The sequence below is a fragment of the Seriola lalandi genome, unplaced genomic scaffold (assembly GCF_002814215.2).
Source record: "Seriola lalandi dorsalis isolate HSWRI2012SDOR001 ecotype SW California unplaced genomic scaffold, Sedor1 jcf7180002053711, whole genome shotgun sequence".
Taxonomy (NCBI): domain Eukaryota; kingdom Metazoa; phylum Chordata; class Actinopteri; order Carangiformes; family Carangidae; genus Seriola; species Seriola lalandi.
This window is the reverse complement of record NW_019524264.1, coordinates 573,034-599,349: the sequence shown is the minus strand read 5'-3', so window position 1 is coordinate 599,349 and position 26,316 is coordinate 573,034. Positions and strand designations below refer to the sequence as shown.

The 26,316-nt window shown below is 43.0% G+C and overlaps 1 protein-coding gene across 3 annotated transcripts in view; it reads left to right on the top strand.

Annotated features, from left to right (window-relative positions):
• The window catches only part of col12a1a (collagen, type XII, alpha 1a), a 55,548-nt gene that overhangs the window by 12,933 nt on the left and 16,299 nt on the right, over positions 1-26,316 (top strand). For 2 of the 3 annotated variants that reach the window (XM_023401640.2, XM_023401642.2), the window contains exons 14-48: positions 4,189-4,458; positions 5,986-6,252; positions 6,496-6,688; positions 6,800-6,924; positions 8,554-8,703; positions 8,786-8,905; positions 8,996-9,160; positions 9,267-9,413; positions 9,999-10,138; positions 10,923-11,052; positions 11,456-11,601; positions 12,151-12,280; positions 12,423-12,559; positions 13,745-13,874; positions 13,968-14,107; positions 14,365-14,497; positions 14,711-14,734; positions 15,526-15,665; positions 18,032-18,161; positions 18,372-18,511; positions 18,647-18,776; positions 20,713-20,855; positions 22,465-22,594; positions 22,728-22,870; positions 22,988-23,117; positions 23,733-23,852; positions 23,979-24,125; positions 24,255-24,371; positions 24,483-24,635; positions 24,757-24,831; positions 24,936-25,075; positions 25,219-25,342; positions 25,480-25,623; positions 25,823-25,987; positions 26,230-26,268. In XM_023401640.2, the coding sequence (XP_023257408.1) occupies positions 4,189-4,458; positions 5,986-6,252; positions 6,496-6,688; positions 6,800-6,924; positions 8,554-8,703; positions 8,786-8,905; positions 8,996-9,160; positions 9,267-9,413; positions 9,999-10,138; positions 10,923-11,052; positions 11,456-11,601; positions 12,151-12,280; positions 12,423-12,559; positions 13,745-13,874; positions 13,968-14,107; positions 14,365-14,497; positions 14,711-14,734; positions 15,526-15,665; positions 18,032-18,161; positions 18,372-18,511; positions 18,647-18,776; positions 20,713-20,855; positions 22,465-22,594; positions 22,728-22,870; positions 22,988-23,117; positions 23,733-23,852; positions 23,979-24,125; positions 24,255-24,371; positions 24,483-24,635; positions 24,757-24,831; positions 24,936-25,075; positions 25,219-25,342; positions 25,480-25,623; positions 25,823-25,987; positions 26,230-26,268 (4,857 nt within the window). The remainder of the gene's footprint in view (positions 1-4,188; positions 4,459-5,985; positions 6,253-6,495; positions 6,689-6,799; positions 6,925-8,553; positions 8,704-8,785; positions 8,906-8,995; positions 9,161-9,266; positions 9,414-9,998; positions 10,139-10,922; positions 11,053-11,455; positions 11,602-12,150; positions 12,281-12,422; positions 12,560-13,744; positions 13,875-13,967; positions 14,108-14,364; positions 14,498-14,710; positions 14,735-15,525; positions 15,666-18,031; positions 18,162-18,371; positions 18,512-18,646; positions 18,777-20,712; positions 20,856-22,464; positions 22,595-22,727; positions 22,871-22,987; positions 23,118-23,732; positions 23,853-23,978; positions 24,126-24,254; positions 24,372-24,482; positions 24,636-24,756; positions 24,832-24,935; positions 25,076-25,218; positions 25,343-25,479; positions 25,624-25,822; positions 25,988-26,229; positions 26,269-26,316) is intronic. The other variant, XM_023401641.2, reaches the window with a different exon arrangement.

Sequence of the window (26,316 nt, the reverse complement as noted above, 5' to 3'; positions counted from 1 at the left end):
GGGGGGGTGGAGGTTTCGGGGGTGGGAGGTCCTCTTTTGATTTCTCACAGAGTGGGAGGAGGAATTGTTGTAGTGTCACACCACAGGAAAGGAAGTCAAAGAGATCTGTTTTGAGAGAAGGAGGGAGGTCTTAGCTATGGGAGGGCAAAACAACAACCAAGGTCCTGTATCCCACAGAGGGGAATGTCTCTGGTTTTTAGTCAGCTCCACTTGTGGCTGCAAAACTAGTAAACTATGCATGAAATCAGAAGACTTCACCAGGTTGGACATTAAATTATAATGGTGGAGTTTGCCCCAATATGCTGTACTGGATATAATGGTTTATAGTTGGACTATCCATTAAAATGGGGATCATTTGCTTGGTTTAAAGATGATGATTGTTGTCTGATAAAGCACATTGTTGTTGTGCTTAAACTATCAATGAAAAGACAGAGAGGACAAACTAGGCATTGTTTTATTTATTTATTTATTTTTGGTGTCTAAAAATTCAGAAAGTCACTGTTTTTCAACCTTTTGATGAAAACAAGATGAAAACAGCACAGTCACAGTCTTTAATTGTGTCCATGTTTAGCTCAACCTGAAGTGAACTCCTCTCTGAAAACAGTTTGAACACACAGACACATCCAAGCTATTTTATTCATCACAATAGCAAGAGTGGAGCTCTTGTTCATTAATGTTGCTTCCTTACACTCCTGGCAGTGGTGAGGTTCTCAGTGCCCGGTGTGTTCTTATTCAACAGGAATATTTATTGCAGACCACATGGACCTGTCAGTAGGTTGCATAAGAGGACTTTGGCTCAGAAGGTGTTCTTTAGAAAAATGAACAAACCTTAAATTTTGAATTCACAACTAGAATAGTGGATCTTTGTTTACGTTTTGGAGACTGCAAGAATTTGAAAGAAAGGGTTTTTCTTTGCTGTGTTTTCCTCTTTTTTTTCTCTGTTCCCACATTGAGCAAAGGGCTTGGTTTTGATTATAGAATTAGTTTCCACTGGTCAAATCTGTGCTGTCATCAGCCACACACCCCCACAGGAAAAAGACCCATGACAAAGCACTTTGTTTAGCCAGTGCTATTAAGCTGTCATGACGTCAGCATACTTCAACACTGATCTCATTGTCTTGAGTGCCACTCATTTTGAGTGACCCTCTCTGTGAAGTCCATGTAGGCGAGAACTGGAAGAGAGTGGCTCGCACAAAGACATCCCTTGTGGCTAACAGTGGATGGTAGCCAATACAGGAGCCTTGAGTAGGACAGAATTATAACATCCTGAAATGACTCAGAAGGAGGACAGAGAAGGTGTCAAAGGGAATGCTTGGATGAATATCCCAACTGTGGATATTATACACAAATATGGCAAAATTATTTACTTAAGAACAGGGAGTTTTATTGTACATGTGGAAGATGTTACCTAAGAGGAGCTTGAAAGCTGTGTGAGTTGTCTGTCTGTTCTGAAGAACTGTCTGTTCATCTTCCTCCAGGGTGGGGCAAAGGACAGGCAGAGGCAGAGAGAGGGCGAGGACGAGTAGAGAAATGAATACTTTAAAATGTGAAGCAGGACGCCTCAGGGTGACCTGGTGTCTAAAAAACTCAGTCCATAAGGCCATATGATCAACCCCTGAAGGAGCCATTGTACCCATCTCTGAAGTAACCAATTACTAATTACTTACATGGCACCGCAAATGTTTTGCCATGTGCCAGAGGGACTTAGATTCTTTTTACTATCTTTAACTCACAGAGCAGCACAACAGCAGGTGAAACTGTGGCATCTTGGTTTGATTTCCTCTTAAACCAATGCCTTTGGGAACTTTTAGGCAGTGCCAGGCTCTTTCAGTGGTTCTGCCAGACTGTTTTTCTCCACCGCTCTGAAGGTCCTTTGAGGTAAAAGGCCAGAGACGGACAAACCTTGGCGCACAGACACTGAAGGCTTCATCTTTGTGGCTCAGACATACAGTATGTCTTAGTCAACCAAGAGCAGTACAGTGAGGGAAGTTTGAAGTGGGGGTGCCAGCGCTGAGATGGCAGTTTGAGGGAGCTATGTATTTCCTGCGGTGATTTTGGAGAAATTTCCAGAATGAGCCTGAGTAAGAGTAAAACACAGCTAAGCTGAGTCTTTTAACTCAGTGTCTGTGATCCAAATAACTACTATCCAAAACAAAGGTTGTGCATAAAGACACTGAGTAAATCAATCCATGTAAAACAGTGCTGATAGACTCTTTCTGTGCATTTTCCATGCCTGCTGGCATTGATGGGTTTTTTTTCCACAAGTGCAGTCATTTATATTTTCAAGCTTTAGACATCTTTGGCTGCAGATGTGAAGGTTATGTCAGCACATGCCCCTGCAGCAAATCTCTCTAGATGATTTTCACTTGTGTCATATGTGGTTTTCTAGAGACATGGGTGAGGCTTTAATGTGAATGTATGATCTGGTCTTGTTCAGGTCTTAATTTGAGAGTAGCCTTCTCCTTGAAGGGTGGGAAGCAGTTTTGGGGGTTTGAGAAAAATACTAAGATAAGGAGATGCAGATTTTTTTTAATTATTATTATGAAGTTACACGTGTGTGCTTGTATACACATCTCTGTTATATATATAAATACAACTGTAATTCCCTGCAGCCATGTAGTTACATATAAACATACTGTTATGTAACCAATATAAATTTAAAAACTGACAATTAATATATTGACAGATTGTAAATTCACATATTTCAATCAGACCAAAACCTTTGCTAGGTCTGTGGACCATGTGTTTCGTGTATGTGTGCTTTGCTTCTTGGAGCGGCTCCTTCTCTTTAGCTTGTCTGCAAGTATTGATGAAAAGCGAGCCACTGTCTGCAGAACTCATTTCCTTCTGATTCTTTTGCCCTTGGTTCACACACAGCTGTAAAAGTCAGTCAAGTTCTTCCTTTTCTGCTTGCAAAGATTACCCTTTTGATGGAATGATCTGGGTATTTATTAGTGGTCCTTACTGTTTTCATGGTCCACGGTCAAAATCCGGAGCTCTCCATTAATTTGTGGTCGCGGCCATTACTCTTCATATCTTTGCTCTCAAAGTGCAGCTCGCTGTGCTCTCGACATGGCTGCTGCAGTTAATCCTGTTCAGATCGGCATCCAATTCATCTGTAATGCATTGATGCTGAGAGGGACTCGCAGGCTGACAGCCTTTTGTGCTCTACGCTGTCTTTAGATTTCCTAATGATTATGCATTGGACTTGTAGTTTTGTGTTGCGTCTCATTCTTTGCAATGGTTTTTTTTTATTTTTTTATTACAAATCATTTGGTGAGGTTTGATGAATAAGGTTTAAGAGAGACCACCCAGCATCTCTGCACTGCCTGCGATTATATTCTCATTAGGTGCTGGCATGTAGTGGGTTAGGGGCTTGAGTGAGGATTATGATTCCAGAGGTTGTGTGGGAGGCTATGCATGGCGGCCTATCCTCCTGTGGTGGATACATCTCCTCTATATGGCAGCCAGGCCGAGAGTGTTGAGAGTCCATCTCAACATGGGCATCCCTCTCAGCCAAGTGTGTGTTGGCTGCTCATCACGAAAACACCACCACAAAATTCCCTCCACTCTGTTTCTGCGCCTGCCTCCTTTAATGATGGTCTCTCAGGAAAAGAGAGTGAAGGAGAGAAAAGGGGGGAGCGCAACATCTGCAATTGTAGCAAACACACTTTTGTGGATCTGGTTTCCTCTGTTTCGATGGAAAATTAAAGCGTTGCCGGGAGAGGCACTGAGGATATGTGATTTGTGATTAGTTTTGCAGAGATTTTTCCAGCAGTCTCTGATTAAGAAGGGAGAAAATCAGGTTGTTCAAACAGATCCTGAGGGGTTAAAGCGGAGACAGATGAGTGATTGTTGGTGGTGTATCGCGGGGTTGTTCGTTTTGTCCATTTCGTGTCTCGCTCACTTCCTCAAACCTCCATATATCTGCATTAAAAATCAACACCACCTGGACAAAGCCATCGCTGGGCTGGAGTGAGCTGAAGCATTTTAACGCCACCGTCTTAGTTCAGTTAATATTCATCGGAGCAAATCAAAACAAAGAAAATCCTGAGCAATTTGTATGAGTAAACAAAAGTAAACCTGTGGCACTACTTGCTTTTCTATTTCCATATCCATTATGCAAAGGCAGATGTAATACTCCAACCTCTGTTACTAATGTTTTTTTTCTTTTCCATCTATCCACAGAGCTTGGTTCACCCAGAGACTTGGTGACCAGGGACGTCACTGACACCAGTTTCGCTGTGTCTTGGACCGCAGCCCCTGGTAATGTTCGTCAGTACCGGATCAGGTGGAAGTCTCTGTTCACTGAAGAGGCTGGGGAAAAGACAATAACAGGAGACACCACTGCCACAGTTCTGGATGGTCTCACCCCAGAGACACGCTATCAGGTCTCTGTGTTTGCTGGCTACGGCCATGGAGAGGGCCAGCCACTGGTCGGAGAGGAAACCACAGATAGTAAGTTACTCTAGCTGCTTTAACTCCCCCAAATCCTCCATTTACTCTATATATTCTTTACTTTTCTTATTTTTTTTTTGCTACAGCCCTTATTTCTCTCTCTTTCTTTGTCTCTCTTTGAAGCTCCACCACTCCTGTTTCTCTCCGCTGCGCTATATTTTTTATGAGTTTCTGGATGTCTCGGTTTGAGGTTACCTAGAAAGTGTGAAATTGGGATTTAACTCTGCCATCATAAAAGCCATTAAAGCTCTATGACCACAATGGGACAGCTAAACTGTTTTTTCATGTGGAACTGTCACGATGATCGTTTTAAAAGCCAAGAATGCAGCTCTAAACTTTCATGTCATAAACACTTCGTTTGCCTTAAAGTTTCATTTGCCTCTTAAGTTACAGAAGATGATCACTGAAAAATCTGGGGCAGTGACGCAGGCTAAAATATTATCCACCAAATAAAGTTTAGCTGCAAGCGCCATTTCTGGGTTTTATGTAGAAATGGGGATCTGTCAGCGACACTTCTTCTGTTCTGTTCTTCTGTGGAGCCATGAAATAACGTCATAACTGTTGGCATTCGCCTGAGACATCAAGACTATTGAGACTTTGCGTGCACATCTTTAAGACTGTGCACGTGTGTTATATGGACGTACGAGGTGATGTAATGGCCAGCGCACCTGGACCCTGTTTTCATGGGAGATGCAGGACTGATATAACAATGGCCTCTCCCTTGTTAGACTACACTCATGCTTGGATGAGAAAAAGTACATTGAGCGGAAACTCATTTGGGAGGGAATTTGTCCATCAGTTTAGTGAAATGGTCAAGGAAGAAAAAAATTCCAAGTCGTGAGAGGTGGCATGCACAGCAAACCACGAGATGGCTTTGTAGACTTAGATGTTCACTCTGCTTTTCCCTTCCCTCACTTAGCACCCACTATCTGTTGCTCTCTATTCTTGCGCTCTACACAAATCACAGGTCTCTGTGGGCTGAGCCACACACGGCAAACTTGGATGTCCTGCGTTTTTCCGTTAATAAAAGTGAGCGTTCTGAATATTTTCCTCAGCTCGTTTCGAGGCCTCTGACAATTCACACTTGCCCTTCCTGTTCTAAAAAAATAAGAAACACTCTATGGACACACAATGGAAAAATGAAAACTATGGGTTTGCTCAAATTCTAAGCCTGGCTCCCAAACCCACCAACTAAACACAATCAATCATGTAAATCTGGGCCTGTTCAATGTATACTTCTGAAAATCAGAAATATTCGGGTGGTTTTGTATTCACACGCATGTGGAAACTGAACAGATATCCAGATGAAAGACTGTGAGGTAGCCAAGCATGTTACTGTTTAGTTTACTTACCAGCAGGAAAGCCACGCTGCTTATATTTCCGAAGGTATGTTGGAAACATAGGCGGTTAAGCACACATTTAGTACAGATTCCCATCTGAACAAGGCCCAAAGTCTACATTTTCTCAGACCATCCATTCATCATTCCTCCTCCTTATACCTTTGTTCCTTTTTTTTCTTCCTCGCAGTTTCAGCTGCCGGCAGAGCAATTGTTGTCTCAGAGGAGACAGAGAAGACCATGAAGGTGACATGGAAGGCGGCACCTGGAAATGTGCTGAACTACCGTGTCACATACAAACCCCAGGCTGGAGGGCGCCAGCTAGCAGCCAAGGTGCCCGGTGGCACGACTACCACTGTGCTGAGACGCCTTACTCCCCTCACCACCTATGACATCACCGTCCTGCCAGTGTACCGTTCCGGAGAAGGCAAAGCAAGGCAAGGAGTAGGAACAACACGTACGTTACGTCTATCATTCACCACACCACAAATGTTGCTCTGTCTGTTGCCAAGTTTAGGAAAAGTTTGATTGTCATTTACAAACTCAACCACATCCTCATCACAATCATAACCAACTCACACTAAAAGATAATATTGCAGTAAATGTTCGTATTTGTTCTTTATCTTCATTAGAAAGCATTTTAACCATGCAGGACTGTCCTGTTTAGTCAATCTACACTATGCTTGTCTCCTCTCTCCAGTGTCGCCTTTCAAAGGTCCTAGGAACCTCCAAACTTCAGAGCCTACCAAGACCAGCTTCCGTGTTACCTGGGACCATGCTCCTGGTGATGTTAGGGGCTACAAAGTCACTTTCCACCCTGTAGGGGATGATATTGACCTGGGGGAACTTCAGGTTGGCCCCTATGACAATACTGTGGTGCTGGAGGAGCTCAGGTGTGTCTTCGGGCTGATTTCTCATTTTCATTTTCAGCTTTGAACAATATTCCCCAGTAGATTATGTACAAACTGAAAATCATTGTTTTGTTTTGTTTTTTTGTTCTGCAGAGCTGGTACCAAATACAATGTGAATGTGTTTGGTATGTTTGATGGAGGAGAGAGTATGCCATTGGCTGGAGAGGAGAAAACCACTCTCATCGACATACCTGAGCCTTCTCTTGTTACGCCATCAGGTAAAATGATAAAACCTACAGTTCTATGATGAAAATATACTATATCATCAAAGGAATAACAGAGAAAACATGTTGTATGCTAAAACTGACTAAAACACGAACAACCAAAATGGTTTTAGTCAGTCTATTACTATGCCTGTCATCACCTTAAAGCAGTATCTCCAGTATGTTATGTCTCTGGGCAGCAACAGTCAAACACTGGAGGAAAATACACCCAAAACCCATGCCCAATAAAAGCTGAAGAGTTTCTCTAAATACCTTTCCTCAAAGCTAATTGTCTCATGAAATAACAGATGTAATGGCAATTCCATCTGTCTGCCCTTTTCTTTCTTCATTGTGTCACTTTGGGCTTCCGCTTTTTATTTCCAGTCCAAGTACAGCCAGGCTAGACTCAAGCCATACGCGTATAATCTGTTTGCAGTTATAAAACATTTTACTACCTTTTGAGTCACAGCGAGCGAGGCAGGCAGTAAGTGTGAGAAGAGGAAAATTGTTGTGTTTGCTGGAAGGAACTGGAAAAGGTCAGCTTGACCGCTCAGCTGCAGGCCCGGTCCTAATAGGGAGGCAGATACACTGACAGCTCCAAGCTCCAAATCCCAGTCTCCCCTGCACCTTCTATTGGCTACAGGTCACTTCTCAGCAAACCTCTGGAGCTCCAAGGGGAAAGAAAGTTGTAGGTGTGGCAAAAATCTGAAGTAACATTCTCCTTGTCCTAATTCATTAAGAGCTATTTTAAAATTACATTAGAATGTACCTTTGTATAATTTTCCATTTTTTCACCTCATCCTAGCCAATTGATAGCCAATGGTCTTATGAAATCTCAGATTCTATTGTTTACATATCTATACCTGTAACAGACCTAACTGTCGGAGATATGTTGGCAGATATGTTTTAGTACCTCTTCACTTTCTCTCTCTCTGTAAGCCTGGCAGCTGGTTGTCTGTCAAAGGGGTTGGGTTTGGGTTTTGTGTGTGTGCAAACCAATCTGTAAATCAAATATATAACCTGTTTTCAGTTGCAGACAGTGGCAGTTAGTGCAACATCTGCCTATCCCCCGTTGCACATCTGCAGCCTCCTTTTAGGTGCCGAGGATCAGATGCGTTCCTTGTCATCACACAACTGTATGGAAAACAGGATGTGAATATTACCTTGCTGCTCAGTACTCTCTCCAGTGGAGACCTTTGATATGCCAAGGGCCCTCAAGGGTGCATTCTCCTGATATGCCCTCTGGGACTGACTCACGGATCCATAAAAGAACAACTGAGAGAAATGCTGCCTCGACATGCCACCAGACAAGAAGATGATAATTATAACACCTGGAAAATCTTTTCTGTTCTCTGATAAAACTTCCCCAGTAAAGGAAGATAGTAGACATAATGCTTTACTGCTTGTTTGTGGAGATGCTTGTGTAGCATTGTGGAAATTGTTTTATTGTCCTTTTCTCAAAATGAAATTTTATGTCATGAACTTTCCTTTCCTTCTTTCCTTTTACTCTCATATTTCTTTGAACACCTACATCATTGTAATTCAGAGCACACCATTTTGGGTACATGACAGTTGAAGTACATCTCATTTGAAACTGTCCCTTTCGTCGAGTTATGACACATGAACTTCTGCCCTCCCTCTCAGATGTGATGTGTAAGACCACTGCGCAGGCTGACATTGTGCTGCTGGTGGACGGCTCATGGAGTATTGGACGTCTCAACTTCAAGACCATTCGTGCCTTCATCGCCCGTATGGTGGGAGTCTTTGACATTGGCCCCGAAAGGGTCCAAATTGGTGGGTCTATCCGTTAACTAATTATTAGTAATAATACAACTATTGACTTTTTGAGTTGGTCTAACAGGTGTGCTGTCTACAGGTCTTGCTCAGTACAGTGGAGACCCCAAGACTGAGTGGCATTTGGACGCTCATAGAACCCGGGACTCACTCCTGGAAGCTGTGGCTAACCTGCCTTACAAAGGCGGAAACACCTTGACTGGTACTAAATTGTCCATTTGTGTTCTCTGATTCCTCATGAATCAGCTTAGGTTGCAATCAGGGTGATAAATGCACATTGTATTCACTGCAGGTCTGGCTTTGAAGTACATCCTCCAGAACAATTTCAAAGAAAATGTTGGGATGCGACCCAACTCTCGGAAGATTGGTGTGTTGGTCACTGACGGCAAATCCCAGGACGACGTCAATATCTTCTCTCAGAGCTTGCGCGATCAGGGCATTGAGCTGTATGCCATCGGTAAGGGGAACTCACTTCTCTGGACTTGCACAGATTGATTGTGTGAAGTAAAACTCCCATATGTATCAAACTACCGATGACTATTGACTCAGTCATTGTTGTTTAGGCGTGAAGAATGCTGACGAGAATGAGTTGAGGTCCATTGCCTCTGATCCGGATGATATTCACATGTACAACGTGGCTGACTTCTCCTTCCTGTTGGACATTGTGGACAATCTTACTGACAACCTCTGTAACAGTGTCAAGGGACCAGGTAAGTGCAAAATAACATTAGAGTATTCAGATCCTTCACTGCTCAAAATGAAGGAAGCAACAAATGATTTGCAAGTCTTCTACTTTACAAATACTAATAATAATTACTGCATTGTCTGAGCCAACTGCTCTGTTCCCAGACATTTGATGGGCAGTATAAACATAGTGTACCCACAGACAGTTACATGTCTGGCCCACCATGGAAAGCAACACTAGAAGCTAAGAACCAGCCAAGCTCTTGAAAATCATTGCAGATATTATTTCCTACTTGGAAAGGAGGAAGGAGAACTGTCTGCTCCTTAATTAAATGAAAAAGCTGGTACTGGGGAACTTGGAGAGGATGCGGTTAGAGTCTCAACACTACTGTGGTGTGAACAAGGCAATATCAGGACTTGTTACCAAATAGACATGTTTTTATCTGTTTCCACATTTAGTGATAAGCTATATGCTAAGCTAATTTATGAGAATCTCAAAGGTTGTGTCGTAATTAACTGAATGAATCACATATTCTAGTATGACAATGTATAATCTTCACTGTGATGGCAGCATTTGCAGTTTCTATCTTTCAATGCTTACACCTAAATAGGAGGCGCACTGGATGCTCCCACTGATCTGGTGACATCAGATGTGACTCACCAATCCTTCAGAGCCACCTGGACTGCTCCTGAAGGCTCAGTGGAGCAATACCGTGTTGAGTACATGACTCTGTCTGGACGCCCACTGCAGGTATATCTGCCAGATTCTCAGTCTTGACTGCCACTAATTCAATCACACAAAAATTAGCAGCGAGTGAAGCGTGTCTCCCTGTGTGGGTATTGAGCGGATGTCGGCTTAATGGTGTCCCGACCCACTGTTTCTGATCCTAATGGGAAACTCCAACTCAAGCTTCTATTTCCAGCCTCCTGTTTGTGTTGGCGTCTGGCTGCGTGGGTGTCTCATTACATTAGGATCTAAGACAGGGCAAGGAAAAAAAAACACACAGCTCTCAGTTTAGAAGATTAGAGAGCAAATAGTGACGTCACGAGTGATAGCTCTACCGGCAAGCAGGGTCTTGGCTTCACAATGTGCGGATTAGATGCATTTTTGGTGTCTGAATCTAATTACGTGTAGGAGATGTTTGTTTTTGTCCAGCAGCTCCCATGGTTTTGTTTAATAGTGAACAAAGTGGAGTGAGGTTTTATTATTGTTTATGGATCTGGAATTGAAGCACATGTTGAGTTTCAGGCCAGTGAATATCTGCCAGGGGGTTTTCTGGTTTAAATTGGAAGGCTTTCCAAAATGCACAAGTCTATCCAGTAAATAGATGGAGCTTTTGATTGTTTTGCTCCTTAATTGATTATCGCTCCCTCAACAAAAATGCCATTGTTTATTTAGAGAAAGAATCTGCAGACACTCAGACTTCATTAAAGATTTGACTCATAAATGAAAGTTTTGTGCCAAAGACATTACAGAGGAATCCTACAGATTACTACTTCAGCTGCAGTCATCTAACTATTGTCTCTGTTATTAGGTGTATGTGGATGGTACTGAGACCACGGTGGTTCTCCAGAAACTCAACCCTCTGACTGAGTACCTGGTCAACGTCTACTCCGTGGTGGGAGAGGAGAGCAGTGAGCCTCTTAAAGGAACCGAGACCACATGTATGTCCTCTCTTTCTGTGTTTATGTCTTACCTCTAGGGTAATATCATTTGATTTAAAAAGATCAAGATCCATGTACGGTGGAATTTGTCTACGGGAATGTAAACTATCTGAACAATAACTGGCTGACTGATCTTTGATCACTGGTCTTAGATGTAACCCTATTATGCTGATACAAACATAGCACAAAGATTTAATAGTGTTATTTAGTATCTATAAAACCACATATAAAAACACACTGATTGTTGAGGTTATTTAGTGTAAATGACGTACAAAATAAGCCAGAGGAAGCTCTCTGAAATCAAAAAAACTCACAAAGAAAATTGTGAATATCTATGTATTCCTGTGAACATATGTGTATGTTTGCTAATTGCTGCCTTTAACGTCATTGCCTGGTTATCCAGTGCCCCTGAGTGCCGTGAGGAGGATGGACATTTATGATGAAAAGACCACCACCATGCGGGTGAGGTGGGAGGAGGCGGTGGGTGCTACGGGCTACATGCTGCTGTACAGCGCCATCAATGCCACTGAGCCGTCCCTGGAGCAGGAGGTAAGAGCCGTTGTGAGAGCATTGAGAACACAGTGTGAGTGAGTGAATGAGTGAGTGTGTGAACGGGGCATGCAGCCAATCAGCTGTGGATAGGACAGATTTGGACAAGGTAAAAAATGAGCACATGATCATGTGTTTACGGGTGGGTGAAAACACACATGCTTGCAGGCATTCATATTCACTGAACACACGTAAACACGTACAACCTACTGTCAGCAGTTTTTTGACAAAATACAGATGTCACACACTGTAATACCATTTTACAAAGCCACCAGTGTTTGCCTCACCATTCAGCAGGCAAGGCAGAAGGGGAAAATACAGAGGAACATTGTTAGTCACAAAGGGGTGGGTGAACCATGAGCTCACTCTGCCAAGGGAACATCATCATTTGTTCATGAGGTGTCAAACCCAGTGGGTCAAAACCGGATTCAGCTGATGCGCCGCAAAAAAAAATTCTCTCAATGTTCTCATCCAAATGTCACTGAGGATTCCCTGTCATCCACTTCCCCTCTGACCTTATGTTGTTTGTTTGGTCTGGTTCCCTTGAAGATCAGAGTGGGAGGAGATACAACTGATGTCCAGCTGGCCAGGCTGCACCCCAACACGGCCTACACACTGTCCCTTTTCGCTCTGCATGGAGAATCAGCAAGTGAACCACTGACCAAGCAGGGAGTCACGTGTATGTAGTCACTGAATCATAAATTAATTTCATTAATGTAGCATGTATTTAAGGAAGCTGACATGACTTAATGTTTATTGTTGATATGTGTTGTACTGGGGCCACTGTGAAATCATTCATTGACCTTCTGTTCCTCGTTCAGTGCCCCTACCACCTGCGGGCGAACTGAGGGTTCGTGATGTCACCCACAGCACCATGATGCTTAACTGGGATGCTGCTCCTGGTGCTGTTCGCAAGTACCTTGTCACCTATAAGCCTGAGGAGGGAGAGGCTAAAGAGGTGAGTTTAGTTACAGTCCTGTGCTTTTTGTATATGCTTTATATATATGTGTGAACAGGGTGTTAACAGCCCATGTTTTCACCAGTTCTGTTCTTCTTGCTCTTTCCTACATAACGTACATTGAGATTGTTGTCTGTTCGAGACATTAGGTTTGATGGTGATGAATTTATATAGATATTTTCTGACTGATCCTTCAAAGTACTGGCTTAGACCACATAATGGAGACTGCAGCTGGTTGGGTGGACATCAGGGAATGTTCTGGAGTCCAGTGAAAAGATTATGAAACTATCAGAACATGGTTTTGTGGGGGTTAAAGGGCGGTTATGGTGGCAGGGATTGGATGAATACTATACACTTGCATGTCCCCTTTTGGGAGTTCTTGGGCTTCAGCAGCGAACTCTGTGGTCTGCCATTTGCTATTTCCTCAGCCGTAAATCAGGTGGAGGTGATCCTCAAAGCTCCTTTGGTGGAAACACACATGTGAAAGTGACTCATGGGCTTAGGATGTGATTGTCAGAGGTGGGAAGGAAGGGCCTATTGCCCAGAAAGTAGCAGAATGTCATGTCTGACCTTATTTTTATGTGAGGGAGACCAGTAAGTGACAGTATACCACTCAGAAAACAGATTGCAGGACATATTCCCTCCAGGTGAAGCCTTTTGCAGGGTTTTATGGTCCCAAGAGACAAATGAGGTGTCTGTCTGTATTTACAACTCAAACGAAAATGGGAACAATCAGACAAACACACAGCAGCTGTTAATGGTATTGAGAATGAATCCCTTAAGTTCAATTTCTTGAGGTTCAGCTGTTGAAACTTAATGGAATCCAGAGCAGTAAAACCAGTGTGGTATTTCCTTTAAGTATTCCAGGTGTTTGGTCACATTTTGTAGCCTGTTGTTGTTTGTTAAGTGCCTTATTTGTTCCCATTTTCCTCTGGAAACAAGCACAGTTTTATATCTTCTGGTCAAATTTCCAACCAGTCTTATTAGGTGCATATTACCGCTGTCGCCAATGTTCATGGAAACACACGCTGAGAACGGAATTAAGGTTTCACAAGACTTGGCAAAACATGTCTGAAGAGGAAAACATCTGAAGTTCTTTTCAACTTTGAAATGGCAAAGCTCTATATATTTGCTTAATGAATTTCATATAATAATATTTAACAAGTGTGTTTGATTGCTCTACAGCTGGAGGTGGGAGGAAGTGTGACCACCAGACAACTGGACAACCTGATCTCACAGACTGAGTATGCTTTAGCTGTTACTCCAGTCTACGACGAGGGACCTGGACAGACAATGTCCGGAGAGGCAACCACTGGTAAGAATGAAAATTATTATTATGATGACAATGTGGATGTTGATTCTCACAGATGTAGAGATCACAACTAACTTCTTTGCCTCTACTCTATAGATGTGGTTCCTGCACCGAAGAACCTGCGATTCTCAGAAGTTACCCAGACCAGCTTCAGAGCCACCTGGGAGCATGGAGCCCCTGATGTCGCTCTGTACCGCATTGGCTGGACTAAGCAGGGAGATCCCAACTTCCAATATGTAAGAGAAAACCAGCTGTCCAAGATGTTTACATTTCTAATAAATCACGCAGATATTTCTTGATGAGTCTCACAGAAAGGTCTTTGGCGATGCTTTGGAGAAGACCTCCAGAGAAACATCTAAAAAACAGAAAGCTGCACTAATCCTATCGTAATAACTCTAATGTAGAACTTGTCTTCCTTGTCTTTAGTTTGTATTGGCTAAAAATTTTTGTCAAGCAAGCTTCCCTCATGCTGTGTTTGTGTTTTCCTCATTAGGCCATTCTGAACAGTGATGAGACAACCTATGTCCTGGAGAACTTGGAGCCAGACACGCCCTACGATGTGTCTGTCACCGCCATCTATCCAGATGAATCAGAGAGCGAGGATCTGCTGGGCACTGAGAGGACATGTAAGATACACATTCCAGCAGCTCTATGATGACAACTTAACAATCATGCCATGAAACACTGTTTTGTTCAGTTACTTGACAGAATATGTGTTGGCTCTTGACCAAAGGCTACACCCAGTGACTGACCTTTTGATTTTATCTTCTGGAAATATGCTGAGTGAAATGTTCAGTGAGGGGTATGCCCATTATACCTTTCTATTTCTGCCTCTATAGTGTCCAAGAATGATCGTAAACCAAGTAAGTATATATGTGGTAAAGCTAGAGGATGCTTTTTCTTTCAAGTGATGAAAGCATGTTTTGTTACTTCAACAAGTCATCAGCGCTGTTGTTCACTGGACAACCATCATTTCATCATCAAGCAAGGCCCTTAACCCATCCACCGCTCCAATGGTGCTACAGCTGACACGTGGTTTTTTATGTTTGTCTGTCCTCGTCTGTTTGTCCCATTGTCCATGCCATCCATCCCAAGGCTGTTCATGAGTATGTTCTTACTCAGTGAAATCAAATGGGTAAATTTAAACAATGCATGCCCTGCAAAACGGGGATTGATTTGAATCCCTGTTTTTGAAACCCATTCCATCATCCATCATCTGTCCATCCATCCATCCCTCTATTCATTGCATTCATCCATGCATTTATCAGTCCATCCATTGTCATCTTTCCATCAATCCATGGCTGTTCAAGAGAATCCATCCCTGCTTCAGAAAAGACACAATCCCAGAGGTGGATTGTCTTTTCTTCTTTAAAGCTGCAGTCCTTGACACAAATGAGTGGTAGACCTGCTTCTTTTACCATAAAGTAAAGAAAGGACATTATCTAGAAGTAAATTAACTTATATATTGATGACAAGTGAGTAAAACAGGACTAAGAATAGACATCTTAACATAGGCAGACCAAAATATCAAGGACTGTGTCTTTAAAAGATATTTTAAAGAAAATCCATGGGAAGAGTGCTCTTACTATATATGACGGATAAACATGTCAACATGGTGGTAATTGTGATATGTGTGTCTGCGTGCATTTTACAGCACCTAATGCACCTCCCACCAACCTGGTTGTGTTCAATGAAACCATCACTAGCCTGAACGCCAGGTGGAACCCACCTACAGGTCGCGTCCAGAACTACAGGATCACCTATGTCCCCACAGCTGGAGGCAGGAGCCAGACAGTAAGTGAGACCAACAGACACCTGTACACAGTGTGTTCATACTCTGAATAGTCCAGTGTAACATACTTTTACTTTTCATGTACTGTAGTTAATGTAATCTCATTGGTTTTGAGGCTACAGTTAGCAAATGAGCTAACTGGTGATCTTGAATGCACAATTATCACAAGTTAGAAGTTAAAGTTTATGATCTATAAAAGGAATTTAGGTTAGGCTACAGCTGGAGGAGGAGGGGTGAGTGTCAACAAATATCAATGAAAGACTAGTGTGCCTAACTTAATTTGGAAGGTCAACAAGGCTAATGTGGTAATGTTGATATATCTAGATTCCATTTAGTTATTAGCAGCAGCACTAAATACTTGCTACTTACTCCTCACTCTTAGTCCTTGTCTTTTAACTGGACTTATCAGTCTAGCATTACATGCCAGACAAACTGTGGTAACTCAATTAGTGAATTTGTTTCCTCCTCCGGAGCAGCTTTACCTCCAAGCAATATAAGTGTATAGCTAAACATCTGCCACTGGTATTGCATTATTTTAGTTTATTCTAAGTCAAATCTCTTAATCTGTTGTTTGGATATAGCAGCATTAATGTGGACAAAACCCTTCCTAGTTTTTTTCTCAATTTTTCCTGACACTGCAGACTGTCACCTGCTAGTCATGCATTTTTGGCGGCCTTACTTAATATGCACAAGTCTCTTTGGATTACAGCTGAATTTTTGGTTTCAATTTGCTGTCAGACATTTTTTCATTGCTCCCACAAGCAAGACTTGAAAGCAGGACAGAGGAGTGCTAAATGGTGCTTACGCATATGCTCATGCACAAGATTACAGACTGATAACCACACTAATAAGCTGTTAAACAACATCTTAAATCAACGTTGCATGTTCCAACCAACTTTACTGAAAATATTTCATCCCCACTGCGTGTCATTTATGAGCTGTTCGGAGTTGCTCAATGGAGATAAAATTTAAATGTCATAAAAAGTTCACATGACATATTTTGATGGCTGTTAATTTAATAGCTCTTAAGGGAGACACTGAACAGATACTTAACATTCATCTGCACTGCGCTGTGATGGTTCACATGTAGTTGCAGTGTGTGCTGTCTGATCAGTTGTGTGTGCTTGTGTACATGGAAAATGGAATGTGTTTTGCCCAGTCAGGTCAGTGCATGTGTAATGAGAGAGTACTGGGCCACGAGTGTCATATATTATACAGCAGATTGTATTTAACATGCTGCACAAAGCCTCTGTGCTCACAAACCTGGCAATTAGCTCACAGTTTTTTCAGCTATTTCAATAAAGCCCAGATAGCATCAAACATTTGTCATACCGGAGAAGGCATCTAAAGGTTTAAGCTAATTTTCTTTCCTTATAATTTACCCCGTCTGAAGTTTTGTACAAAACTCAGCTGGTGTTACAGAGGTCACTTGTTGACCGTTAGTTTCCCTTTAAACAAAAGGAGGAAAGTTTTCCACTTAAGTACTTGATGAAATGTAGTTGCGCTGATTGCCTGGGTGATATCACACTGAAAGGCTGATGGAAAACTGGAAGTGAACGAGCTAACGTTTGCCAAGTCGTCCTGGTTCACTGTCAGGATTTCAACACGGACAGCCAGCCCAGGGAATTTTGCATTATTTTGTCTGTTTTTGCACATGCCTGACACACATTTTGCACTTGTGTACAAGAAATGGCTGAGAAAGCTTGAGAGAGCTGTACAATGACCAAACCAATCCACATGCAAACACACTCTCAAAGCTCTGTTAGAGTTATATATCCCAATCCATATCTAAGCCAAAAGCAATGTAGTAAATTCATCACCAGTCATGACTGTTATGACAACACATCCGACTGTTTCAGCCATCAGCATAGAGATTTACCTTGGCCAGTGCGCTGTGCACTAACCATGTCCAAAAACACTCAAAACATTCCTCCTCTGATATGTTGACGGTCTAGTAGTTTTCAGGTAGAATTCTTTCCGTCAGGTTATTGAAATCAATTTAAGGAACCCATGGAGAGTTGTTAAACTCTTTATCCCTTCAAAAACAGATCAAATATCTTCTCCCTGAGCAGATACTAGAATTACAAATGGCAGTTTTGAGAGCTATAGCATGTATTGTGTAGTCTATTCATGAAGGAAATACAAAAGCTTTCTTGGAGAACGGATAGCCAAGTACACTTTTACCAAGTAAAGTAGTAAACCATTGTTTGAGCAGCTAAATTCTTTATGTCTATATGCAATATGATCACCTAGGATTCACATACATTTGACAGCATCAGCGACTGATTTAAGAGTGATACTAATAAATGTTTTTCTTTTTAAACAAGACATAAGCCAATGAAGCTAACATTTATTCTTCACCAACTAGACCCAGGTAGGAGGGAAGAAGAATACTGTCCTGCTTCCCAAGCTGACCCCTGACACTGAGTACTCCATCAGCGTGGTGGCTGTCTATGCCCAAGGAGTCAGCCGAGATCTTAATGGCGTTGGAAAGACCAGTAAGTTGTCTTCCACTTAGGACGCTCCCCAAGTGACAATTGATTATAACAATTTCTATAATAAATGTCTACACTTTTTACATTCCTAGTGTTGGATCATTTATCCATTTGTCCATTTTAGTATCAGAGCTAATAGACAAAACTGTAATAATGTTGCTATTATGGTATGTGTACAGCATTAAGTGTATCATATCTTTATCTTTATCCCAGGGCCTTTGGGTGGTGTAAGGAACCTGCGGGTTACTGACCCCACCACCAGCTCCCTGAATGTCCTGTGGGAGGCTGCTGAGGGCAACGTGCGCCAGTACAGGATCTTCTATGTTCCTGAGGCTGGAGGAGAAGAAGAGATGGTAAACAGGAGAACAGCTGTACACCATAGATAGACTATTTGATTAACCAGAAAGTGAATGCTGGGTAAAATGCTCGGCCATACCTCCTCTGGCCATAGCACAAACTGATGTATGCCTTGTTGTACTTCTATCTAGGTTCAGGTCTCAGGCAGCACCTACAACACTGTGCTGAAGAACCTGCAGTCTGACACTGTCTACACTGTAACTGTAGTTCCCATCTACTCCGCTGGAGAGGGACAACGCATGTCTGAGAATGGCAAAACATGTAAGCACTGCATGCATATAGTCAGTGGTGTAGGTAACAAGCTGCAATGGTGGTCCGTCCAGGAAAGTTTAGATGCAGTGGTGACAGACAGATTTCAGGGTTTAGGATAATTCATGCAGACCGGGAAGATGACCTCTGAGAATAACATACTGCATGACAGCAGTGGGATATTTTTTTTTTTTCTCCCTAAGTCAGGAATCCATTCATGTCTGTCCAGAATGAACTTACTGGCCTTATTCGCTGGCTTGCTGTTGCTGTATGTCAGAAACCTTCAATAAAGCAGCCAGTCATATCTGATTTATTTCAAAAAATCATCCAAGGCCGTTTAAATTCAGTAAGCCAAGTTAAAGTGATCAAATGCCATTAATGCACACTCAATCCACACCTTACATGTAAAATGTAACATAGAACATAACATAAAATGACAGTATTAAGCTCAGTCAGCTAAGTTTGAACTTTTTCGAAGAACAGCATTTTTCCATTTTCTCCCTCAGTTTCAAACCACCAACCTCTGTTGGGCATGAGTCAGCATTTTGCGGGGTGATTGCGTAGGAAGGAATTCCTCCGGGTTGGCAGCATTATAATGGTGTCTCCTCTCTCTTTACCGTAATATTGTCCATTTATAGGTTGGAATGGATGGTAGTGGTCAGGATAATGGTGGGGCTGAGGAATGGGGGGATATATTGAGTAATTGGCTCTCCTTTGGGAAAAAGAAACGGAAGGGGGGTTGGAAATGAATAGCGAGCATTATATGTTTTATGGCTCTCAACTCACTTGGCTAAGGTCATGCTCCATGCCTGCTACTGTTACCCCCATTTTCCCTTCTGTAGCAATGGTACCTCATGTTTAGTGGCTTTTTTCGTGGTCATGTTAACCAAACTTCTATACAGTATGTACAGCGTATCAGATCATACTGCTACTACTAATCTACTACTAGTCTTGTAACTTTGTAGAATATACTGCTTCAATTTATTCTCATGTCATTCACTTTAAGGAGGGATCTGCTCTCGCCACTTGAGCTAACATTGCTAGTCGCTGACTGTTAATTTTGCCATCAAATTCAAAGCAGCTTCCTGGGCCACAGGCTTTAGTCTGTGAAACTTTAAAAGTACGGAAGCTTGCTCACTGTGCTTTGCCCGCTATGTTTTTTTCCCCTGCATTTATGGGGTTATAATGGGGAGCTGCACAAAGCCTCTAAACATCTGCTTTGGTTCTTTAGAGGACAAGCTTCACACAGGGCTCCACATATGCCTTGTATATCCTTTTCATTAACCTTTAGGGCACTGACAGGAAGTGTCCTGTTGATAGCGGTATTGTTGGATAATGTCTTTAACTCGTCCCTTTTGGGTAATGGAGCGTATTGTTCCCATTTTATTGAAACAGTCTCATGTAGTCATTGGGCCATTCTGGCTGTCTGAAAAACTAGTCTAGACCATGTTTTGTGAACTGAGACAAAGAATGGCAAGAGTTTCACAAAGATGACATGTAGACACTTGTAAAAATCTGCTAAGAAGCTTCATAAGGTAAAACCTAACAATACTAAAACACAAGAAGAGGGGAGAAAGGGCATCGTATAGCTGTATTATGAGCTATGTTCTTGTGTAATTGTTGGTTTTTAACCTCTTATTAAATGACCTCTGTCCATTCTCCACTTACGAGTACATGACCTAAACAATCTCTCTGTTTTTGTCTCCTCTGTCTTATTTCATCCTTTCCCTCCATCTGTCAACCCACTCTGTACAAACCACTTACGTTGCCAACCTTTAACCTCACCCTGTCACCACTCTTTCCTTCTCTGTCCAACCTTCCTCTCATCAACCTCCTCTTACCACTTTGCAACCTCTTTTTGCTTTACCTCACCCTGACCCTCACCCTCACCTTTTACGTCCTTATCTTTGCCTGTACCTCTAACCACCCAACATTCCTGGCTCGGCAGTGGAGCGTAGCCCCGTCAGGAACATCCAGGTTTTCAACCCCTCTACCAACAGTCTGAACGTTCGTTGGGAGGCTGCCACAGGTCCAGTCCAGCAGTACCGGGTGGTCTATGCACCTCTGACGGGCGCCAGGCCCTCTGAGTCGGTGAGTATGCATCCACTGTGTGGTAAGAAATGCAGTTTTGCATATATGCATATAAAGAAAACACATGTACAGTAGGTGTGCAGTGGTACCCATAACTAAAACTACCATTTTATTCACTTGCAAGCAAACATCTTATTGCTAATTCCCTACATTATACACACACAAACACTGAGGGGTCCTTTAAGAAAGAGGGGACTTAGGGAACATCTGAGAGGAGGCATATTTTACCCAAGCAGCAACTGATTTTTACCAGCATTTACAGTACACCATGTGTCATTAAGAATGAGAGAGCCTCATCCTGTAGCTATTAAAAGCAAGACATTAGTCTGCTCACCAAATGGTGCATGTGTGCAGCTACTGCCAGTTGATTTTTTTTCTTTAACAAACTGTTAAAGTTTTAAACCAAGACATGTTCATTAAAGCCGCAATTCTCTAATTGCAACTCCGGTATGTGGCATCTGGCACCAGCGTGCCCACATCTTCACGTGCAAAGGAGTTCAGGGTTAAAGAACCCACAAACAACTTTTGAAGTGTTAACTTAACTTCGCACCATTAGCTTTCCTCAACATCTGCCAGAAAGACTGCACCATTAAGAGCTGTTTCTACACTGGGAGCCTAATAACATGGTCTTTGAAGAGTGAGGCATATTCTCGTTTATTGATAGAGAGGTGCACTCTGCCTTTATCCCTATTTGTTAGCACATTTATGGCAGGCTCAAGCCTTTTCCATGGCCGGAGCCAGTGATGTGTGTCAGTGGCAATGTGGCCTTTCTCAGCCAGCACCATCAAATTTAACACCAGCTGGAGATTTGTAGCATGAATTACCAGCTTCACCGGTGTCACCTGTGACATTATTCTTATTCTGACTCTCAGTCACCTCAGTAAGTTTTTGACCAGGAGAGATGGGAGCAGACTGCAGGTGTTGCAATTGAAAGGGAACTAAGGTAGACAGCAAGGCGTTGTTTCATGTACATCAAAACATAGTAAAGAGATTTTCCCACCGAGCTGCTGCTCTAGCGCTCGCACATGGTGCAATCCTTCACACACAACCCCCTTCAACCCACAGGCTCTCCCTTTCTGTCGAAACATCCAACACAAGTATTCGTCCCTCCCCCAGAGGTTATCAGCCAGGCCAGAGCCCTCTGACCTTACTCTTAACTCTCAGACACAGAGGCTGAAGAGGAGGTGGCACTTATGTAATCAGCTGTCTTCACTGTCAGGCTGGGTTAAACAGCGGTGCCGGCTGTCAAACACTTGACCCGACCCCCCTCTACTGCCTCCACCACCACACCTCCAAACATCAAAGGAATATTTGGCTCCTCTTTTCACTTGGTGCTGACAGCGAGAGGCTGTTGAGTAAAAGGGAGATGTTAGAGGGAGTGTACAACACAAGCAGCTGTCAGACGAGAGGGGAAAGGTCTTTGTTTGAAAGTGTGTTTGCTGGGGGACCTGCGTCATGTCTGTGAACCCCTACACACTGCATAGGTTTTTTTTTTTTTTTTTAAGAAAATAAACACATTTATTCACATTATATTTGTCTGATTTTACTGAGCTGAGCACAGTTTTAGTGCGGTCAGTGTTGATCCCTGACATGTTTGGTGTCTCTGCAGGTTTTGGTACCAGGGACCACCACCACAGCCTTGCTGCAGCAGCTGCTCCCAGACACTCAATACAACGTTGGAGTGGTTGCCCTGTACAGCGATGGTGAAGGACCCACTATCAGTGATGCTGGAAAGACATGTAAGAACCTGGACTAGTACATCCTTGAGTGTGAAAAACAATCAAAGGACTCCATATATCATGCTCCTTAGAATATAAATGCAGATCTTTTATAGACATTTCAGTAAATTTTTTTATTTTTTTCCACGCTCAGTGCCCCGTAGTGGCCCAAGGAACATGCGCGTGTACGACCCCACCACCACCACTCTCTCTGTGAGCTGGGAACATGCTGAAGGTCCTGTCATGCAATACCGCATTACCTACGCCCAAACCACAGGAGATCCCATCGAAGAATATGTAAGCATGTGTACAGCTCCACATTTAAAGTTTAATTCCCTCTCAATTTTTCACCACAGCCCTAATATGCTCTTGATTTTTTTCTCTTATAAATGTGGTATGTCTTTTCTCTTGTAGACTACAGTACCCGGAAACAGAAACAATGTGATCCTGCAGAACCTGGATCCAGACACGCCTTATAATATCAAAGTGACCGCGATCTATGCCGACGGGTCAGGAGGACAGCTGGAGGGAGATGGACGCACAGGTACAAACTGTTCCATCCTCACTACCACACCAGTGCGCATCGCTGTGCTGCACCCAATGTGTACCTTTTTAAGTGGTGCAGAGACCTTGGACAGACATGGATATTATACTCTACTGCACACACACATGCACTCACCAGAGTGCAGAAAATCTGAATAGACGGATCCATTGATTAGGATCCTGAATTATTGTAGCAAAAGGGGAATAAGTGAAATTCTTGACTTTTCCTGAAAGCCAAAAGCACCAAGAGCCTTTGCCAGAGAATTATGAACTGGCTGTACTCCAGTCAGGGAGAACTCATACTTTCAGAGTTGGCCAGCGTCTTGCCCAATTGTGCCTTTCAAACAAAAGAAATCCTATTAAATATCGTAATACCACTCTGCTCCCTGAGGCAGCTTCTTTTTTTTTTTCATAATTGTTCTGATGTGGTTGAATTTATCATGCCCTTGATTGCACATTGAGATAGTCTACTCATAATTCAAAAGCCATAATAAGCTATAATATAGTAATTACCCTGCTGACAGCTCACTAACAAGGAGCAAACTGAAATTCAAAGGATCTGAATCCCATTGCAATGAACTGAAGCCTTTGTTTACTGTGCTCTCGTTTCCCGCAGTGGGTATGCTTGGCCCCAGGAATCTCCGTGTTTCTGATGAATGGTACACCCGCTTCAGGGTGGCCTGGGACCCCGCCCCCTCCAGGGTTAATGGATACAAGCTTATCTACACACCTGAGGGTATGGACAATGTTTTTATACGTGGATAAAGTACATACTTAAGGACAAGAATAGTTTGCAAGCTGTAAGTACACAGCATGCTGCATCGCTTACAGGCACTTTTGTAAAATGTATGTCTCCTTTCAGGCTCTGATGAGCCCTTGGAGGTGTTTGTTGGAGACGTGACTTCCTATCAACTGCATAACCTGAAACCTGGAACCACCTATGACCTGAAGGTGCTGGCACAGTACAACACCGGCTTCAGTGAACCTTTGATCGGACAAGGCACCACATGTAAGCTGATGAGGGCATACAATTAAATACATGATTCCACCGTTGAGTGGTAGATGTTACAAGCTCTGCGTGTTTAACTGGGCACAGGAAAAATATGCACTAATGGAACCCTTCCTTGCTTCCCTTTAGTGTACCTGAATGTGACAGACCTGACCACCTACAATGTCGGCTATGACAACTTCTGTGTCCGATGGGCGCCTCACAGAGCGGCTACCTCCTACAGGGTCAAAGTCAATCCTTTTGACAGTAAGTGTTTCACTCAGTTGCAACGCAGCGTATCGTTGAATTCGACTCTGAATGTGTCCTGCAAGATGAATTCATCTGATCTGGACTTTCTGTCTTTCCTCTCCTCTCTAGCTTCCAAGAGAGGAGCTCAGGAGATCACCGTCAGAGGCTCAGAGAGCAGCTACTGCTTTGACGGCTTGACCCCCGACACTCTCTACAATACCACCGTCTACACCCAAACCCCCAACCTGGAGGGACCTGGAGTGAGCGTCAAGGAGAGGACATGTAAGATAGCATTTTTCTATGTCAGTGAAATGTTGATGTATGAAAGGAGGATGAAGCTAGTGGAATAGTGTGGTTTGTCTCTTTTTCAATTTCGTGCATTTGTCTCTGTTTTGTCTCACAGTGGTCAAACCCACAGAGGTGCCAACCGAGCCTCCCACCCCCCCTGCTCCAGCAACAGTCCCCCCTGCACTGGATGGTGAGTCGAACTTTACATCTGTGTGCTTTAAAATAAATTTGAGAAATTCTTATAGTTTAGCTGAGATTATTCTTCATATTAACACCACTGTACCTGCGCCACAGTGTGCAAAGGTGCTAAGGCTGACCTGGTCTTCCTCATTGATGGTTCCTGGAGTATTGGAGACGAGAGCTTCAACAAGGTCATCCAGTTTGTCACCAGCATGACTGGAGCCTTCGATGTCATCAGCCCCAGCGGCATGCAGGTCAGTATAAATCTTGGTGGTTTGTTTTCAGTGATGCTTGTCTCTCTACAGATTTGGACCGAAAGAATTGACTGTAGAGGTGTTTTTCAGTGTAAGTGATTGTCCTATTCTTATCTTTTTTTTGTTTTGTTCTTTTTAAACAGGTCTCCTTTGTGCAGTACAGTGATGACGCCAAGACCGAGTTCAAACTGAACACCTACCATGACAAGGGCATAGTGCTGTCAGCTTTGCAGACTGTCCGCTACAGAGGCGGAAACACCAAGACAGGTACATCAAAAATGTTCATCCTCAACCTCAGGCTCAACAACATTTCTATCTTGATTGGTGTTAAACAAACCGGAGTCCGTTATTAGAAATGAGTTGTTGGTAACTGTTCCCTGATCTCCTCCTTCACCGTCATCCAGGCATTTCTCTGAAGCACGTCTACGAGAAGGTGTTCACCTCAGACAGCGGCATGAGGAGGAACGTCCCGAAGGTGCTGGTGGTGGTCACAGATGGACGCTCCCAGGACGATGTCAAGAAGAGCGCAGAAAAACTGCAGCACTCTGGTTTGTGTGGTTTTTTTTGGGGAGGGGGGGTTGTGATGTATTTATTGTACATATGTACAGTGTAGAAGTGGAACGCTTTCCTTCACCAGAGCCAAACTTTGTGGCTGATTTAATAAACTCTTGTAATAATCCCTGCAGGGTTGAAACTGCCAGCGGTTACTGGAAGTTTAACAATGGTCTTTGTGTTTTGCCTCCACAGGCTACAGTGTGTTTGTGGTTGGAGTGGCCGATGTCGACATGACGGAGTTGAGAAATATCGGCAGCAAGCCCAGTGAGAGACATGTGTTCGTGGTCGACGACTATGACGCCTTTGCCAAGATCCAGGACAACTTGATCACCTTTATCTGTGAAACGGCCACTTCCAGTAAGACAGAGGCTAACATCATCATTAAAACACTGCTATTAAAGTTTAGTTTCTCTACATTCCAAGACAAAAACATTGACATAGATTTTTTTTAGCTTCTATAGAGGTTGATCAGTTGAATGCACATCGGTGGTTGCAGATGCACTGGTCTACTGCCAGAGGAAATGTATAGAGAGATGAGTCACATTCTTTGAACCATAATCTGTTTTTCCAACTGCTAATAACGTCTTGTCGTGTTTTAGCTTGTCCTCTGATCTACATCAATGGATTCACCACGCCTGGTAAGCATACAACAGCACCATCAAACATACACGTAACTTGTTTGCTAC